At 29.7% G+C, this 20,014-nt stretch overlaps 1 protein-coding gene across 1 annotated transcript in view; it reads right to left on the reverse strand.

Moving 5' to 3' along the window:
• The window catches only part of LOC111616206 (Bardet-Biedl syndrome 1 protein-like), a gene marked incomplete at its 3' end in the record, with an annotated part of 36,508 nt that overhangs the window by 6,887 nt on the left and 9,607 nt on the right, over positions 1–20,014 (reverse strand). The window contains exons 2-10 of the mRNA XM_023357635.1: positions 11,754–11,923; positions 11,536–11,625; positions 5,011–5,135; positions 4,632–4,678; positions 2,423–2,464; positions 2,259–2,331; positions 2,027–2,158; positions 866–972; positions 675–795 (exon numbers count right to left, since the gene is read on the reverse strand). Of these exons, the coding sequence (XP_023213403.1) occupies positions 675–795; positions 866–972; positions 2,027–2,158; positions 2,259–2,331; positions 2,423–2,464; positions 4,632–4,678; positions 5,011–5,135; positions 11,536–11,625; positions 11,754–11,923 (907 nt within the window). The remainder of the gene's footprint in view (positions 1–674; positions 796–865; positions 973–2,026; positions 2,159–2,258; positions 2,332–2,422; positions 2,465–4,631; positions 4,679–5,010; positions 5,136–11,535; positions 11,626–11,753; positions 11,924–20,014) is intronic.

Genomic DNA, 20,014 nt, shown 5'->3' on the forward strand with positions numbered 1-20,014 from the left:
ATATTAAAATAAAATATAAAATAATAATAATTATTATTATTTTATTTATTCTTTTAGTTAGTTATTTCATTCCTATTTTACCTCCATGATTTATAATAATTATTATCATATTACATAATAATTCCTAAAATTTTATAATTTACTATATCAAACCAACAGATTAATTAAGCAGTATTTAAGAAGAAAATTTCTTTGAAAATGTTGGCTACATTCTATTATTAATATTTCTAAAAGTTAACTTTTCACTACTAATAATGTTAAGTTTAAGTTTTATTTCATAATAAGTTTTATTATTACAATAACCTTTATATCATTAAAAATATTCACAAATTAGAAGAAACTAAAAAATTGTCTTCCTTCTAATCTTCCTTCTAGTTCTAGTTACAAACAGTTTTTACAGGTGGAGTTGACTTTATTTGAGGCTACTTATCTGCCTTGATATGCAAAAACGTTAAACAGAATTTTTAAAATATTTTTGCATTTCAAGCAGATGAATAGCCTCAAATAAAAAGTCAACTCCACCTGTAAAAACTGTTGTGTTCCTGAGGTGTTGACAAAGACTAGATAGGAAGACAATTTTTTAGTTTCTTCTAATTTGTGAATATTTTTAATGTTTATTACTGTCCTAGCCATTACATGTATTAACCTTTATATCAGTTACATTTTAATCTTACCTTTGTTGTATAACAATAAATATAATCATTCATACACCCAACAACAATATTGTTATTTACTTTTTGTAAGCCAATAGCTTGGGAACTCAATTCTGCACATAATCTTCCTGTTTTATAACCTCTACAAAAATTGATATAGTTAATGAAATATGATATATATTTCTGACATGTACTTTAAAAAATCTAAATACCTTTTAAGAGTGTAAAGAGAGCCATTTCGACATGCAATTATAATACGATATTCTACATCAAAAAGACCACTCACATTCAAAAATACTGGAATACTAGGAACAGTCATCTGAAATTTTAATTTTAAAATATATTTAAATTAATAATTTTTTGAAGATATAAAATATGAATATTATCATTTAATTATTTATGTTTTTCGGGAAATCTTTAATAAATATAAGATACAATATTTATTAGTTGAAGTAATTAAATATAATTGAATAATTCTAAACAGGGCTGTAAAGTCATTTAAAAATCTACCAACTCTGATTTACCATCTGATATCGACCAGGGGCGGACTTGTTAACAAAATAAGCCTGGGAATTCTGATGTCATCACGTGATCTCAGAATAAAAACTTCAATAAATAGAGTTCTAATAAAGATAGAACATAGAAACTTTTTTATTCCAAAGATAAAATACTTAAATAATGTCATAGTCAATATATAAATGTGTATTTGATAATTTTTACTTTCACAGGTTTTATATATAACAGAGGAAAAGTGTAGCAATCAGTCAAAAAATGACCCCCCCAAATTTTTACATTTTTGGACTCAGGACACCTTGAAATGTCGAGATATACAAAAGATTTGGGGTTTTTTTCCCCATATGTATTATGTATGGATGTTAGAATATGTGTTTGTGGCACAATTTTTCCACCCTTCCATGTCTATAAAGCACTACAGACTGCTCAAACTTAAGCATATATTAAATGCAAGCTTGCTATATTTGACACCACTGACAATTGCATATTTTTCAGAAGTCATAGTTGGATTAAATTTAAGTAAAATGAATTAAAAATCACACATAATACAGGGCTCATTGATATACGCAATATAACTAATACACATGAATGCACTATATATATGATGCAATCTATGATCATACAGTGAATAAGTCTGCTATCATGGAAATATTAAGTACCATCTCATAATTCTATATGAATAAGGTGTTGAATCTTTGTGTCTGGAAAATCAATGAAAAAACCTATACTATAATTAAAAGCATATGTATCAATAAATATCTGTTATTAAATAAATTGTTTTATAAAAGTAAAAATATTTTGTAAAATATTTTATAAATTACACTAATTTATTAAAAATTAATTGAATATGAAAAACTTACTGCTGCTAATATGGTGAAGGCATCAGGCTCAAGAATATAAATATTTTTATTTTCTGTTCCCAGAACTAAACAACTAACAGCATTTTCTTCAGCCATTGATTTTTTCATAGTATTTAGACAAGTCACAACTGTCTGTAATTTAAATCTATTATATTATGATATTAATCATATTTTATCAAACTTATTTATATTCAACAAATATAAATTAAAAAATTATAAATATATTATTTACCTGTCTTTTCAATGGAAACTGCTTATGAAGATGAGCAAATTCTTCCATTTCATCCTGATCTAACATTAAAAATCTGAAAATTTAAATAGAATTAGTAAAATTCTTAATTAACTAATTATTATTGTACTATGTGATACAATTTTATTTTTAAAATTAAATTTTACCTTTGTGATCTTGCAGTTAAGTTTGATTCTCCAATTTCTGTTCTGCAATATAAAATATTTTAAATTTTTTTGTTTTCATCATTTATATTTTATATTTAATAAAACAATAAATATTTAAACATTTTTGTTTGGATTTTAAACTATTCCATTCATATTTATCTAATCAATTTCTTTCATATTTATAAAATATGACAAATATGTTAAAATTTCTCTTCATATATATTATTCAACAACCATTTAATAGTGTAATTGCAATCACATTTGTTTAGAAACAAAAGTGTATTCAATATACACAAACAAAAGATTGAATATAGTGAATTGATGACAAAAGAATAAGAATGATTTCTTAATGATCTGATTTAAAAAATAAGACATCATTTTGTTCATTCATATTGTTGACCACCAAACACATTTATTTATATCAAATTATAAAATATTATATATCTTCAACTGTTTTTGCCCTTGTTATCAAGATATTATTACATTCATTATAAGAAAACAAAATATTCAAAATAAAATTTTACAAATCAAGTAGGAACATCTGTTTCCTCCTATAAATGATCATCAAAACTTGATAGTGAATGAAAAAGATGGTCAAAAATGTTTAGTATAACAAAGTGAAAATCTACTCCTGGGAAATAAATCAATCTATATACATTTTTTGTGTTTGCATTGATTTCTTTCTTCAGATCAAAACTATTTTTAAAAAAATTACCTTTTAAAGTTAAAAATTTTAACTGTTTAAATAACTAAAATAATTATTATCTAGATTATCTGATTATTTTTTAAAATATGTCTTTTCTGTCTGATAGATGACATAAATATTTCTGTGAAAATTATAAATACACATTGCACCTATAACCAATATCCAGCAAGAAGAAATTACAAAAAATCATACGTTTTCAACCATACTTAACAGGTATTGTCAGGCTAGTTGACCTTTGCAGTTCAAATGAACCTGTTAAAACAAACAGTTCAAGCCAAAAAGTTACTAGAAATAGGTGATTGCCATCCACATGTTACAAGAGGGATGAGGGATGATGTGAGAGAGAGAGAGAGAGGGAGAAGAAAGAGAGGGTTGTAAGATTAAACTTCAAAGATCAACTTCCATGCAGGGGAAAGAAGTATACATCTCTAAAGTTGATAACCAAATTTTTTTCTCGTGACTTTGTAAATTTCTAATTGTTCTAAATATCTAAGTCATTCTTTATGTGATGTGCTTTATAGGAGGCATGCTCAGTTGAAATGAACAGGTATCTATGTTGGGGTTGTAAATACTTTAGTCTTATCCAAATAAACATCATTATTCATATATCATTTGCATTAATCAAATGCATAAATAATTATTTCTGATTTTAAAAAATTTTGATTATTGTTTTTACATCACCTTTGTAATTTATCAAAAATCATAATTCTTATGTCAAAAATTTGTATAATTGAAAATTGTTTCATCTCTATTAACGTCAACATAACTGGATAAGCACAAAATAATATATTAAAAAACCAAACTCTAGCAAACGATTTTCATCTTTAACACATAAAATTGTTATCTAGAAATAAATCTCTCTTCAAAAAATATACAAAATACTTAATATCATTCTAGAACAGGCTTAACTTGTAATATTGATAGTATATCCCTGATTATTTGATCCCAATTAACCAAGGAAAATCCATAAGTGAATACACTACATTTCTTACACTACAATTTGTAAAAGAAAGTTTAAAATGTTAACATGTATTCCAAAATGATTTGTTTCTGTTTTGATTTGTTTTATCATTTAAGTAGAAAGTGAGACAAATCATTCTTTTTAAAATCTAACTATGATAACACATTTTTATTCTTAAAACTATTGGATGTATTAACTGCATAATAAATAAGGTAAAAAATTGTTCTTCTTACATATTGTTGTTATGATTAAATGATTAAGGTATAAAAAGAGGCTTAAAAGTGATATCATATAAATCTTTTAAATTCATAATTTTTAATCCAAAATGGCTGTAGCTATCCATTTTATTTCAGTTTCTGGTTATCCAAGGTAGCATCAGTCTAATAATCAAGGTTCTACTATATAACAATATAAATTTAAATACTGTATACCAATGTTTTGACTCAACGTTTTTTATTGTAAGCATTATTATTAAGAATTTTTGTTAAATAAATAAATACCAAAATTATTTTTAAGTTAAATAATTAAATAACATTACAAACCTGATACTTTCTAGAACTTCTTTCAAGTTAGTAAGATCAAGTTTATCCTAAAAAATATTATTATTTCAGTATATTCAACTTAATTTATATTTACATTTAAGAAAAATTTTTATAGAATTATTCTAAATATTTACTATGCATTTATGCTGATAAAAATAATTACCAAAATTTATTCAATTGCATTGTATAATTAATTATTTTATTAAATATATTCATCAAAAATATTAAATATATCATCAAATGAAATGTATGAATTACACACAAGCCATACTCTTAATTTAATACCGTTGATTTAATACCATACTCTCAATTTAATTGAAAACAAAATATTAATTCATAAGCACACAACAAATGATAGATAAAAATATGAGATAATTACATCTTTAGCTTGATTCCATACATCCAGTTCAGCTTGGCTCACTTCCAATGTAGGTAACGTAAACTTATAAAAAGGTCTCATATTTTTATATACATATATATTTGCTCCAGATGCTACTGCAATTGCTATAAAGAAATAAAAAATTCATATCACATTTCATAATATCAGCAATTACAATATTTAAGAAAATTGCTTATTTAAAATTTTCAAATTATTATTATTTTTTAGTTTTACACTTACAATCAAAAATCGAACCTGTTACCAGAGTGTATCCTATAAAAGATTGTCCCACAAACGTTTTCAAACTTTATGAAGTTCTTCTTCAGGTGGAAATGGAATACTTGAGAAAAATAGAACAGGAGATTTCAAATCGAAAAGTTCACCAAATTACGCTCCAACGGACATGTGCCGTTGTGCACAGGTGTCAATTATTACGGATACTTGTCTAGGAGGAATTGCCAGGCTGGTGATAGGTTGAATTCTTCTTTTTGATTGATGCATGTATTTTTATGGCTCATTTTATAAATATCCATAGCTTCTAACCATTTTATATGCTCAGCATGGAGCATGGTTGCGATGATTTTAGCTTTGTCGAGTTCTGCCTCAATGTCCTGATCTGTTGCATAAATACTTAGGGCCATAGTGAGCCTTCTGTGTTGTAAATCAGCTTGATGTTTCCTTAATCTGGTCTTTAACGAGCGCTTAGTAGAACCAATATAGATGAGTTCTTTTTGCCATCTGTTATCCACTAGAGGGATAGAATATACGCCATACATTCTGTTGAGATCTGGGAGTTCTTTCCCATTTTTTAGGATGTCTGCTATGGTGGGGCCTCTTCTATAGATTATTTGTATTTGTTGTTTCTTGGATATTTCTCCATATATTTCTTTAACATATGGGTTGAAAGTGACAGGGAGCCTTGTTTGTTCATTCTGGTTGTTGGTATCCTTTGTCTGTGCTGTGGATGTGCCCCTTTGACAATGTTGCCTGGTTATACATTGTATTAATAAAGGGTAACCATGCTCTGCTGCAACTTTTTTAAGATAAGCCAATTCTGTGTTCAGAGCTTGCTTTGTAGAGGAGTGGGAGATTGCTCTTTTTACTAAGGTTTTGAATGCAGATATTTTATATGAGAACAGGTCACACGATCCCCTAGGTATGTATATTGGTGTTGCAGTAGGTTTTCGGTAGACTGACGTTTGGATGGTCGAGGCTTCCACTTTGATGGCTATGTTGAGGAAATGGGCTTCCATGCTGCTTGATTGCTCTATATTTATAACAAGGCCGTAGGGGTTGTTGTTGATAGCTTGTATAAAGGCTGCTATGTCAGGCGTCTTTTTCCATTCGATGAGTCCAGTAAAACCTGTCTATGGTGACTACCCATGGTTCCTTCAAAAAGTGGTCAGGTGGTTGTCCAATACAGGTGGTGCTGTAATACCATATTTCTGTACGTATTTTGCACACTTTTTAGCCATTTCTACTAAGCAAAACTCGAGATGAGCAAAAATAAGCGAATTTTTTCAACGATAGGGCTATATTGGTATTGTATTTTATTCTTATTGGATAACTTGATTTACAGGAGTCATCATGATTTTATAAAACATTTAATACCAATATTTTAAAAATTAATACAATAGTCACATTTTCTCAATTATAATGCACACTTTCTTTTTTTCCGACTTAATTAATTCAACTTGGTTGTTTTTGTTTGCTCCTCAGTTACGTGTATTACAAGCGTGTCGTATCTCTACATCACTTTGGTTTTGATATTCGTTAGTGTAATCTTATTTTAACTAAAAACACTGTATTTTTTAATATTTAATATTTTCTTAAGTACAATAAGAAAAATTATTAATTAATAATAAAACAATTTTATTATTTTTTCTCATTATACAATTTCATTACATTCCGCAATTGTTATTGCGGAATCAAAAAAGGAAGGTTGCCTGTAAAACTGATTTTTACATTAATGCATTTATTGTTTTTTGAATATTTTGCATGTGAAAATTATTTGGATATTATTTTTCTAAAAATATCATGGAAATAAGGTAATACAGAAACTATTAATACAGAAATACAGAAACTATTTATCACACATGTACTGTATATGAGCTTCAAATAAATAAATAAATAAATAAAAATAAATTTTATCAAACGATGAGATCAGCTGATTAATTGTATTGCGTACAATATTTTACACCCCCAAGAAAAATACTGTTGGTCTACGGTAAAATAAATTTCGTTTTCCCACAGTTAAACTTCACCGCTAATTGCTGTTGTGATAACTTTAACACGATCTTCTAATGACAGCACTTTGCATTTCTTTCGTGTTTTGGACAATTTCGAACAAACTGAAATGAATTTTCTTTGTTGCTAGACTAATTCATTAACACCTGCACCTAATTTCAAGGGTGGGAGAAGTGCCTGAGGTAAGTTTGAACGAGAGTTTAGTCTAATTAATTATGTTAGGAGGGAGAACATTGTTGAACAATAGTTTAGACCAGATATATTTGCAGAAGTGGTCATTTATTACAGTTGTTGTATGTTGTTTCAGATCAAAAATCGATGCCTGCGGTTATGTTATACAGGTGGTTGTTTAATACAGGTAACTTATACCAAGACCCTATGGATAAACTATTTGGTGACAGAAATTTTTGCCTGTTTTGACAGGTGGTCGTCAAATGCAGGTGGTCGCCTAAGCAGTTTTCACTGTATATCGTCTATGTATCTTCTATAGAGCAGAAACCTAGGGATGATTTTATTTTCCATTTGCCAGATGACTAACTCGCAGAGGTCTCCTGACACTGGGCTCTTTTTTGCTCTTTTGGCTTCTTTGGGGATGTCTCTTTTTTGCTTATAAACCTTGCCTTCAAAGGTAAAGATTGAGTTATAACAAATAAGATGGACCATTTCGAGTATATGGTGGTGCTGTGCTTGATCATGAGTATAATCCAATAAGAAATCCTTGAGGGAGCAAAAGGCAGCTGGGAGCTTTACTGAGGGGTATAGTGATTTGAAATCTAGGACTGTGATGAGCTTTGGAGACTCTGGGAGATCTTTCAGCAGGCATATGAGGTTTTCTGGGTTTTCAATGGTGTAAGGATAATCCTCTAAGCTTGGTGAAAGGAGGCGATGGATGGCCTTTTCTAGTTTCCTTGTAGGTGCTCTTGCTTTGTCAACTATTGGACAGAGTTGCTAGCCTGGTTTATGAGTTTTAGCATATGCAGAGATCTTAGGAGTGTCGGGAGAGTCAACTATTATGTCTTGTAAGGCCAGATGTTTCGCTAATTTTGAGTTTGCAAAGCATTTCATTCTATTCCGCAGCTTATCCACAAAGTCTCCATTTTCTTTATCACACTGTGTGACATTGATGTAGTCTCTTAGTCCTATTTGGTAGGTGCCCCTTTTCATAATGACTAAGGATTTCGATTTATCAGCTCTGGTGAGAACAATATTGTTTCTTTTCATCCATTTGCTGGTTAGTTGAAGTTTTGTTCTTAATGCCACCAGAAGTTAACCTATCACCAACCTGGCAACTCTTCCTAGACAAGTATCCATAATAATTGACACCCATGCACAACAGTGCATGTCCATTAGAGCGGAATTAAGCAAACTTTTTGATTTGAAATCTCCTGTTCTATTTTTCTCAAGTATTCCATTTCCACCGGAAGAAGACCTTCATAAAGTTCGAAAACGTTTGTGGGACGATCTTTTATAGGATACACTCCAGTAACAGGTTTGATTTTTGATTGTAAGTGTAGTATACTTCCGGTGTTAGTAAAGAGTTGAACAGTATTTTTTAGTTTTATCATAAGAATGTATTTAGTGAAAAATTATACATAAATATTGTAAAATAATAAGTCTATGACAAATTAATATAATAAAGTACAGTTCATCTGTACTTTATGATATTAATCTGTTCCAGAGACACCACTATATTATGAAAATATAAAGATGTAAACTCAGTAATACAATGTTTTTGATAATTCATTCTGAGACTTCAGAAGTTTGAAGTGTTCATCACATAACACAGCTGTTTCTCTCTCTAAAAGATGTTTTTGCAGTGGAAGTATTACATTAATATAGAGTACTAAGCAAATAGAGAGAGCTTAAGTTAAAAAAATAAAAAAATAGTAATGAAATTATTTTTTAATTTTTGCTTTTTATGCCAAAATATTTAAAATAATAAATGCAGATTAACAAATTGTTTGCATTGCTGATTAGCTTACATATCACCAGTGCTTTTCTTTTAAAAAAAAGTTACTACTGGTATACATATATGGTAACTGAACACACACAAATGTTTTTAATGAGCAACTACCAATATATAGTACCAGGTATCAATACTTTTTATACTATTTGTTGGTACAGTGCATTTTGGTTAAAAACAGCCCCATCTATCACCCATGTAATCTAATTGGTAACAAGCAATTATTTATTGTGACATTGTCACAATGCTGAGCACAATGCTCTCCATCTCAAATTAGTATCTTGTCCCTGTATTGTACAGTACATCATACTTTTCTGTTAGCAATGGAGTCATGCTAGTCATCTATCTAACTGCTTTCAGGGGAAAGTTTTGAATTGAAATAACTTCCAGTTTGCATTAGAAGTTCATATATACTTAAGTGGGGCCTTCTACCCCTAAACTTTCTAAATCTGGTCTTGACTTTCCTGTATCTAACAGTGTCTGTCCTTCCTTAATCTGACTTTCTGTTTCTAATACTGTTAAATGTAGAAAGTCAGATTAACGAAGGACAGACAGATGAACAGATAGACAGATGACAGTGGAAATTTATAGGTCTACAGTTTTTTCAAATTGCAGCTCAACAATCACTGATCATTGTAAAGAGAATATTTAGTATATGGTAAACTTATTTCATTATGCAGAATCTAACACAAAGTGATTTGATTATAGTACATATTGAAACAATTGTATAGCAAGAGTATAATGTTTTTCAATTTTGATTTGTAAGAAATTTTTATAATTTAATTACAAAACTTTTATATTATCATCAAAATAAACAAAAAGTAAATTATTGATACATTTTGCTTATAACAAATAAATAAATTTTACCTGAAAGATAAAAGCAGAATATTTAAATTAATGTTAATATTTTTTGTGTAAAACTAAGTGCCTTTATTTTATGAAGTGACCTTTAAATATTTCTATTGAAACTTGCATTTATAAGTTAGATCTCATTGGAATTTAAAATAAAATAAATCTGTATATAATCCATAAACAAATATTTTTTTAATGATGAGTTATTAGTTCATTTTAGCAATCTACATGTAAAAATAAGATGTTTTGTAAAAAAAATAAATATAATTAATTTCAGAATCTAATTAGTGTTAACTAATTAGATTCTGAAAAAGTGCTGTTATGAGAATCTGGGCTATACAAACAATAGACTAGTACAAAACATAAGGTTAGGTTCCAAAAGTCAGCAAAAGTATATTATTCTTTTACATAATTAAGAGAAATATGTTTATTAAAGCAATTGCTAACTAATAAACAATTACAATCAAAAGTATTGCATATTAATATTAATTTTTTATTCACTGCTAAACACTGTTAAATGAGATGTTTTCTTTTGGATTTGGTTTTACTTGTATATGACAATGTGACTTACAGATAATCTGCTGAAGGGGAAATGCCTTGGAGAACTTTCTAAGGGAAACTAGTTCCTATTTAGGTATTACAAATGTGAAGAAAACTCCATATGGTCAACCCATTGGCAAGGCACAAACCCACAATCAACTACCAGTGTTCAGTGGTTTTTATTCACTTGGCCACTGGTGCTGTTTTCTTTTTGGCAAAATGTCATAAACTTCTGAACTTTTCTGTAGACCTTAACTTGAATTATCAACATCTTCATTTTTCTCTACTTTTTCATAAAATCTGATTTTTTCATTTACTTGAGTTTGCCTAAGAGATTTTAATAATTTAATTTTTTTACGTAGTAACTTTTAATTTAATATAAAAAACATAACATGTCAACCATCTTTTTGGTTCATTTATAACACTATCACCAATGAGAGTGACATCTGGTTTATAGGAAAGCTAGAATAAGAAGCTAGGATGAAGAAGAAAAATTGTACAATCAGTTCTCATTATAGAAAATTGAGTGAAAGGCACAAAACAGCACTGAAAATTTCAATATTCTAAAATCCATAGGCATATATAAGACAACACACATGCTTGCTTGAATTAAAAAAAAAAATGAGTGTTTGCACTTAAAAACTGTGATGTTTTGTGTAGGGATGACTCCAATTCTCAAACCATGTTGTAAGAACAGTGTGTAACAAGCTCTGTTAAAGTGAAACCATGTATAAGAATGCCGTGTTATACAAGGGATTCTTACAAGGGACCTGTATATCTTATAATATCAAAATTTTTAATGTATCAAGATTTACAATCAATAAAACTTTTATGATATATGTTACTATATTGTTTATTAAGAATATTTCACTTCAAAAACAACAAGTACATCACTAGATTTAAGAAAAATAATCAAAACATACCTGGAGCTTTTGTGTCACCTGTATTCATATGAAATGCAACAACTCCTGTTGGAATATCGATAATAGTATGTTCTGATAATAAATTTGTTCCTGCATGATATTAACAGAAAAATGAAGAAATATTAAAAAATTAAAATTTCTTTTAATAAGTAAAAATATTTAAATTAAAATATAATGTGATGAAGTGCTTTCAAAGAAATAAAATATTTACGGATAACCTTTATATACTTTAAGCTTCATATTATATGAGCCTGTTCCAAGATCAGCAATTATCAATTTATAATCTCCATCTCCTTGAAGATCAACAAGACACATGCATGATGAAAATGTATATAAAGTAGCCAAGGGATCATAGTGAGCATTTAACCATTTAGAAATATTCATTTCACTGAAAAATAAGAAACATTAAAATTCATGAAAACTGAATCAGTTTTAAATCAATGGTTTATATTTTTGAACTAAAAAATTCAAGTTATAAAATGTAAATTTAAATTTAAACTAGATGAAAAGCAATTTTGGAAGCAAAAAATATATACTTTAATATTTATTTTCATTTCTACTTTTAAAATATTTACTTTATTACAGAATAAATAATGATGATATTTTATATCTGTTTGAAAAATCCTTTCTTATTAATTAATGAATAAATGAGTGGTTGTGTTAATGTACCATTTAAAAAACTAGCTTACCTATAAATTGTAAATTAGCAATATTAATAATCTTAAGCTGCAAAGTTAAGAATTTTCTTAATTCATAAATTATTAAAAATATTGAACAATCTCCTTTTTATAAGTCTACTATCATATGAAAAACCTTTTTCAGAGTAATAACTTCAATTTCAGTTCAATCATTTTTATAACAGATCAAGCTAATCTTCAAAACTATTTTGAGATGGAGCATTAGCAAAGCCTTTTCTGTGCGGCTTATAGAATTGAGTTTGTTCTCAAAATTTGATTGGTTAATTTTGATAAAACCTTGCCATTTTCCATTAACTGCAATGAGGAATCAAAACTGTAATAAAAAGTGAGGGTCCATGACTTCATTTTCAAGATATAGTGGTGTCAAAGTGACAATGTCCACACTTGCCGACATGATTGAGTGTGCCTAACAAAATTTAGGGAGCAAAAAATAAAAAAAAAACAACATTGTGCATGTCTAATGGAAAATGAACACCAAAAAAATTATAAATAAATAAAACACAAAAACAAAGCAAGTGATACTGAGTGAATGTAAGGATTACTTCTCTGTCAAGTGAAGGCAAGTGTAAGGATCATCTCTATGTGTTAGCAAGTTTAAAGATTATCTCCCTTTGGCAGCCAGTACAAGGATCACTTCTTCCATGCTCAGTAGGTACAAAAATCACCTCTTTCTTTCCAGCAAATGCAAGGATTGACTCTCTGTAACTGACAATTGTAAAGATTGCCTCCTTGTGTGGTCAAAAGTGTTTTTTTTTGTGATCACACACACATATACATTCTCTCACTTTCACACACACATCCCATACATACACTCATACCTTTTTTACACATTCAAACATGTCAGTGCTTGGGTTAAATTGAGTGAAAGATAGAATTGCATGAAAGTTACAAGGGTTAATGGAGAAAGGGAACTAAGGCAACATGCCATCTCAATTCTATAACAATATGACAAAACTCATAGTGTCCCTAGTAAGCAACTATTTGCTATATTTTAAACAAATAGATTTTTTTTAAATAAGATATTTTTGGTTTCCTATTTTAAAAGTTTATGTCATTGTGTTATGATTAATTTTATCTATTTAATTTCAGTTTCATTTAGTCCTATTTAAGTAATCTTTTAAGAGCATATAAATTTAAACCAAATATTTTCAATTATGTATCTATTAATACAAAATTTCTAAAATATAATTCAAATATCAACATAAATGCAAACTAATAACATACAGCAAATATGTTGTTATAATAACAGTTGCATCAGAATTGTATTCTTGCAAAACTTTTCAATCTTACATTATTGGTAAATATAACTTGAAAATTCCTATCATCATAATACATCAATTTTCACAATATCTCCTCCTCCATTATAGAAAAAGTATGAAAGAAAATGTGTAGTAATAATATTTTGTGTCAATAATATTCATATTATATTCATTGATTTATAATGTAATATAATAAAGACACTTTCAGTAATGTGAACTCCAATAAATCAAGTTTCTAGTAATCCAAATTAAAATTGGATAAGAAATTACATAACATTTCCACTGACTGGCCAACCTAAAGTGAAATACCTATACGAAATTCTTCTCTACAAAAATGACATTCACCAAATAAAGTGAACAAAAATTTATAATTTGTGAGATCCGGAATTTTATTAACTAAAATTTTAATTATCTTATCCCTTATGTTTATGTAATGAATTGGAAGAAAAAACGATCTTAGCTGGGAATGTGTAAACCTTCCTGTCATAACCATCAACATTCTATTGTTCTCACATAACTTGCAGCTCAACTTGCACAAAAGTTAATAGTTAGCATCCAAAATTCATCACTTGTTTAGGTCCCTGGAACACCTATAACCTTTAGCTCATAGACCATCCGATCAAGTGATGGAAATTCCCCACAAAAAGCTATAAAAGACCATTCTTACCCCCTCTCGGGGGAGTCTCTTATCGAAAACAGGACCGACGACATTGAGTCGAATCTACGAACCCATCACTATTTCGGTCCTCCAACATCGATATCCATTCGTCGCCAGAGTCACAAACTTTTATATTTGTGCTCATTTGGATCAAAGACACCTTTTATGGGATACTTCTGTGCCTACATGAACTTAATCCTCAAGGAAACCTACAAAGAAGTATGAAAAAGCGTGTAAACTCTCTCTCAAGCTGTTAGACGGTTTAATGTCGAGATTTGTGTAGTAGTTTTGTTGATTTTGATTATTTTAATAAATCCTTGTTATACTTGTTAAAATGGTAGACTCCTTTACTCGTATACGGCCTTCACCTTATCGTCGACCCCAAATACTCTCCCTCCACTCGACTGACATTTGAGAGTCCCAACTCTAGGGACCATTATCGTAAAGTAAGCCATCCTGACAGTGAGCAGGTTTAACAACCTGTTGTCCATACAGAGAGGTGCAACTGAACCTTACCTCCTCTGCAGTTCACAAATTTTTTTATTAAAAAGAAAATGACATTTATATTGTAAATAATTTAAGTAAAACTTCTGTATTTGAAATTTTATTTGAAATTTTCTTTTTAATTTTCAAACTTTTTCTAAATTTTTTTAACATTCAAACCTTATATTCTAAATTATTCACTAATCAAAATATATTTCATTAGAAAGAATATACAATACTTCAATTTTGTTGACTCTAGGAATTTCTAGCTTTCTCAAAAACATTTATTGTATATTTTTATTATTATTTAAATTTTTTGTTCAAAAAATTAGCCATAGATCTTGATATCATTAATTTCTTACAGTTATGATACTAAAATTAATGTGAGTTTGCCAATGTTGGTGGAGATAGGGAACTTAAAATTCCCTTCTCTGACACCACTGTGAGTTTGCCAACTTTCAGGGGGAGATCAGTTAATCCTGCATCAGTAATGGTCTACAGTGTGTTTGCATGTGGGTAGTGGAATTGGAGGTAGAGATGACACATGTCCTTATACAAAACCATTTTATTGTGATTCAAAAGTAACTTACACAATATTAATAAATGAACAGTTTGACTTTGAGGTTGTGTGGCTAGATGTGGACCAGTAATTTAAAGTGTCACTTGACTGCAGATAGTGATCACCAGGTGGACGGCAGACGATGGCCCCAGGGCAGTAGCATTGTAGAGTCCAACTGGAAGTGTGGGAGCTTCAGGTAGTTGTTTGTGATGGCTCCGATGCTATCCAGATGTTATCCAAATTGATTGCAATGTCAGTCTTCCGAGTGGCACAGATTTAGTACAGGACACAATTGGCAAAAACTGCACTTTTACCTTGGATTTTGGGGTTTTATAGTTTTCTCTCTCTCCATCTGCCTTTTTGATTGGCCTTGCATCCTTCATCTCACTTCCCAATTGGTCGCTCACCTGTCTCCAGGTGAAAACTGAGATCTGTTTGGGTTGCAAAAAAAGGTCCACTTCAGAGAGTTTACTTGATACCACTCATCGACTCTGACCGAGAGATTGTTGATGAAACTATGAAATCTGCACTCATATCTTACTCCATTATTATCTTTTCTCTGATATTTTAGAATTTCAACAATAGAACATGATGTCCTTTGACCATCAACCTTTCCCTTCTTTTCCAATTTTCTAACTTAGACCACTTGTATATGACTGTTCTGTCAAAGTTCCATCTCTCTGGGTTGACACTATAATCTACGTCATTTATCACTGCATTGCATTTATTTTGACAACTACAGTTCTCTCTCTCTCTCATAACAGACAACCTTTGTTCCAATTTAACAGTAACTTCCCCTTTCCTCTTATAGCGTATAATTAATTTGATTTTGAACCTCATCTGGAACCTCACATTAAGTACAAATTTCTAAAATTAAACATCAGCACTTATATTTAATATTAGAATGGAAAGAAATCTTTAGAAATTGAGAGAAATCTTTCAAAAACATAAATTTGTGTATTCAAAATTAATTTCTACATATCACATAATTTAAGACAATTGAGAATCAAATTCTAACTTAATAGATACATTTGCTTATGATTACAAATATATATTAAATTATTATATATATTAAACGAATAAGTGATATATATCTATTCAATAAATAGTTGAATAAATATAATTTTTGTAAAAAGCTCCCATAAATATTTCATAGGTCATCTAAATTTTTTTACAAAAAATTACATAGAAAAGTTTCCTTTAATTATACTAGTTATTAATTAATTAATTACAGAATTATTTATTTAATTAAAATGTATAGAAATCACAGAGTATAAAATTTTGAATTATTATTATTGTGAGATAAGCCAGGGGTACAAACTGGAGTACCGCTTAATCAGCACAAAATCGCAAGATTCAATCTCTAAATTTTCAAGGAGGGCTTTAAAGTAAATAAGGATATAGACTGTAAAGTCCATGTCAGGATGTTGACACCAGATAGTCAATTACGCACGCTATCATGTGAATACTTGTACTTGTTTAAAATAGGAACTGCATTTAGTTTATGAAAAAGATTCTTTTTGATTCAGTCAAGAACGAGGCCATGTTTTAAAAATAACAATGAATATTTAATAAATCAAGTAGGAAAAAAATGGAGTTTACAAGGGAAATAAACTACTAAATTCACAGAGAGAGAGAATACACTTCTGTTCAAATTTCATACTACCTCATTAACTTTTTGAATTCTTCTGTTGTCACTTATTTCGTATCGATGAAAAGTTCTTTTAATTTTTCTAGTTCTCGTCAGGCTTTTCTTCTATTTTCTTCTTAACTTGATGGAGGCACTTTGATAAATAGTCCTTTACTTTAGGAATCGGTAAATTAGAATTTTATGAGTCTTGGGCATTGCCCATGGGATACGTCTTTCTTCTCGTAGAATTTTTGGCGTACTCGCTGAACAATACCAAAGAATCCCCTTTTTCGAGATTTTTGTCCAATGGTAACATCGCAATTTCCCACGTGAGCAGGATGAGTGGGGATTCACAGAGGGGTGACTGTTAGTTGTGTGACCCAAAATTTGGAAGATAAAGGAAAAACAAAACGATGTAGAACTTCTGTTGAAAAGGAAGTAAGTTTTACCAGTTTCCTTCATTCTTGAAATTAAACTTTTTCTATCAAAATCAGAAATATTATTTCTAAAAATTATTAATTTGATATAAATTTTCAATTAATTAAGGGGGTGTTCAAAATCTCACATTAGTATTATTTACATTATTATTTTGACTATCACAGTTTAATTCAAAATACAGCTAAAGCTATAATTTAGACTATTACATACTGTATTTATGTATACAGTGATACCCCGAACTTATGCAATAGGTAGGACTGAGCGATAACCGTGTAAGTCGAATTCGCGTAAGTTGGGGTATAATTTCGCAATTTGTGTAAAATCCAAGTTGGATGTATGTAAGCTAATAAATGTTCTCGTTAATCTTATCTTGTCTTTTGATTAATTCACGGTTACAAGAAATCACCATATACAGTCTCTCAAGTCTCCATAGATATAACAAACACAAAAATAAATACAGTAGAGCGTCGTTTATCCAAATCAATTGGAAACTGGGGTTGTTCGGATAACTTATTTTTCGGATAACCAATTATGTACAAAAAAATATATTAATTTATCCCGTGTTGAAATTTTTCTCCGTTGCGTGTCGCTTTGCGTTGAATTTTCGTCGATGTTAAGCCTAACGAAGACTATTGTATCGTTAAAAATTATTTTTTTATTTTGTACAAACAAAATAAATATATTGAAAAATATAAAAACAATAAAAAATTACACTTCAGAAGTTAATTTAGTATCAAAAACGTAAAATATTTGAGTAGCCCAAGACATAGCCAAAGATTACAGCGCCACAGCACTGGCGAAAATTTAAATTTGTCGACTGGAATTCCTTCGGATAACCGACGTTTCAGATAACCGACCTTCGGATAAATGACGCTCTACTGTAACACAAAATAAATTGTACCTATGCGTCAATTCTGCGCGACACATCCGAACATGTAAGCTGAACAATAGTGTGGAGGAGGAGTGAGTAATCAAGAGCTGCGTGCTGCTCAAACAAAAGACAAATCCACGAGATTTGAAAATCGCGCAAGTCGGGGTAGCATAAGTTGAGGTATTACTGTATTTCAAATTATTGTATATTAAAAAACACATTATTAATTAAAAAATTATATATAGAAACAATTTTTGCACTTCTTACAAATAATATGAAAGTATAAGGTTTGTAAAAATTATTTACATTGATTTTTCATCAATCATGTAACTTATCAATAAATCAGTATGCCCCAAAGTATAGTCTTTGACTCTAGAAAACTTGAAAATTACAATATGAAACAGCAAAAAGTAATAAATTTGAAATAATTATAAATCAGATATACAAGGGCTGTTTTTTTTCAACCTCTGATGGTCCATAAAACAAAGACAAGTGTAAATAACAAAATTAATTTATTACCAAAAGTTACGTATAAACATGGTTACTTTTTGACATAACCACCATGAAGACTGAGGCATTTTTCATATCTGTGGATGAGTTTTGCAATCCCCTCTTCATAGAATGTTGATGCCAGTGACTTCAGATGAGCCTTAACGTTGTTTTCATGATCGTCATTAGTCTCGAACCACTGCCCTCCTAGCCAGTTTTCAGTTCAGGAAAGTGGTGGAAGTCTTCACACATTAAAAGTAGTGAAGACTTCCACCTTTCAGACTTCCATTCAGCTTGGAACTTTTTAAACACCCAGCATATAGCCCCAATTTAGCACCAAGCGACTTCCACCTCTTTCCCGAACTGAAAACGTGGCTAGGAGCCTTGCTAGGTTTAAGACTAATGACAATCTTCAAAACAATGTTAAGGTAAGGTGGCCAGAAGTCCCACTTTTGGCGAAACAGTCCCAATTTTTAACAATTTGTCCCACATCCCACAGTGTTTTAAAAAGTCCTGAGTTTTGGAAAGATTAAGTTTTTGTCAATTATGTATCATAAACTTATATCTTATGTTTAAGATTCATAAAGATCATTTTGTATCACACATATCAGTACCAAGGTGTGCATGAGCAATGGAAATAAAGAATGCTGTGCCAACAAAACCCTTTGTGTTCGTTCGTGGCAAAGACCAACAGAAAATGGTTTGAGATATGCAGCTGCAGCACATGTTCACAGTCTGTCCAAACAAGCAAACATTTTGTTCATTGCATGTTACATGCCACAGAATACAGTGCAGAATATAAAAATTGTGTGCTGTTCTTACCAGGAACTAATGCTACAACTTAACACGTTTTTTTCTATCGTAAATAAAGTGTGGACATCTGATAAATTACAATTAAGTGTTGAGACTTTAAAAGCCATATTATGTGTGAAAAATAATTTAACAAATTCTTGTGAAAAATTCATGACATTTTAAGCAATGACAGCAATCTACTAAAAAAAATTCACTCAAATAAGAAATATGAGAAAGAATAAAGAGTTTTTAAAGATTTATAATAGTATATATATTTATTACTAGCTGCAAGGACCCTTCGCTAAGTTTTTATTTGTATGTAATATAGTTTTTTATATATATATAAAAGACTGTTTTTCTAAGTAATCTAGAATCTAGCTGCAAGGACCTGCTTCGCTGGGAAAAAAGTAACGATAGTGAAGATTAGGATAATTACATTATAGCTAATCTTACCCGTTTTCGCAGAATGCAAGAATTAGGTCCCCCGTTTCCAGACTAATTAGAGAATTTTTACGTTTAGTCAAACGAACTATTTTTAACGTTTCTGGAACATTTACAATCGTTCTATAATCGAACCAATATTCGAATTTTATGTTCAAATT

Source organism: Centruroides sculpturatus, unplaced genomic scaffold (genome assembly GCF_000671375.1).
Source record: "Centruroides sculpturatus isolate CEXI.00-Female unplaced genomic scaffold, Cexi_2.0 scaffold1757, whole genome shotgun sequence".
NCBI classification, from domain to species: Eukaryota; Metazoa; Arthropoda; class Arachnida; order Scorpiones; family Buthidae; genus Centruroides; species Centruroides sculpturatus.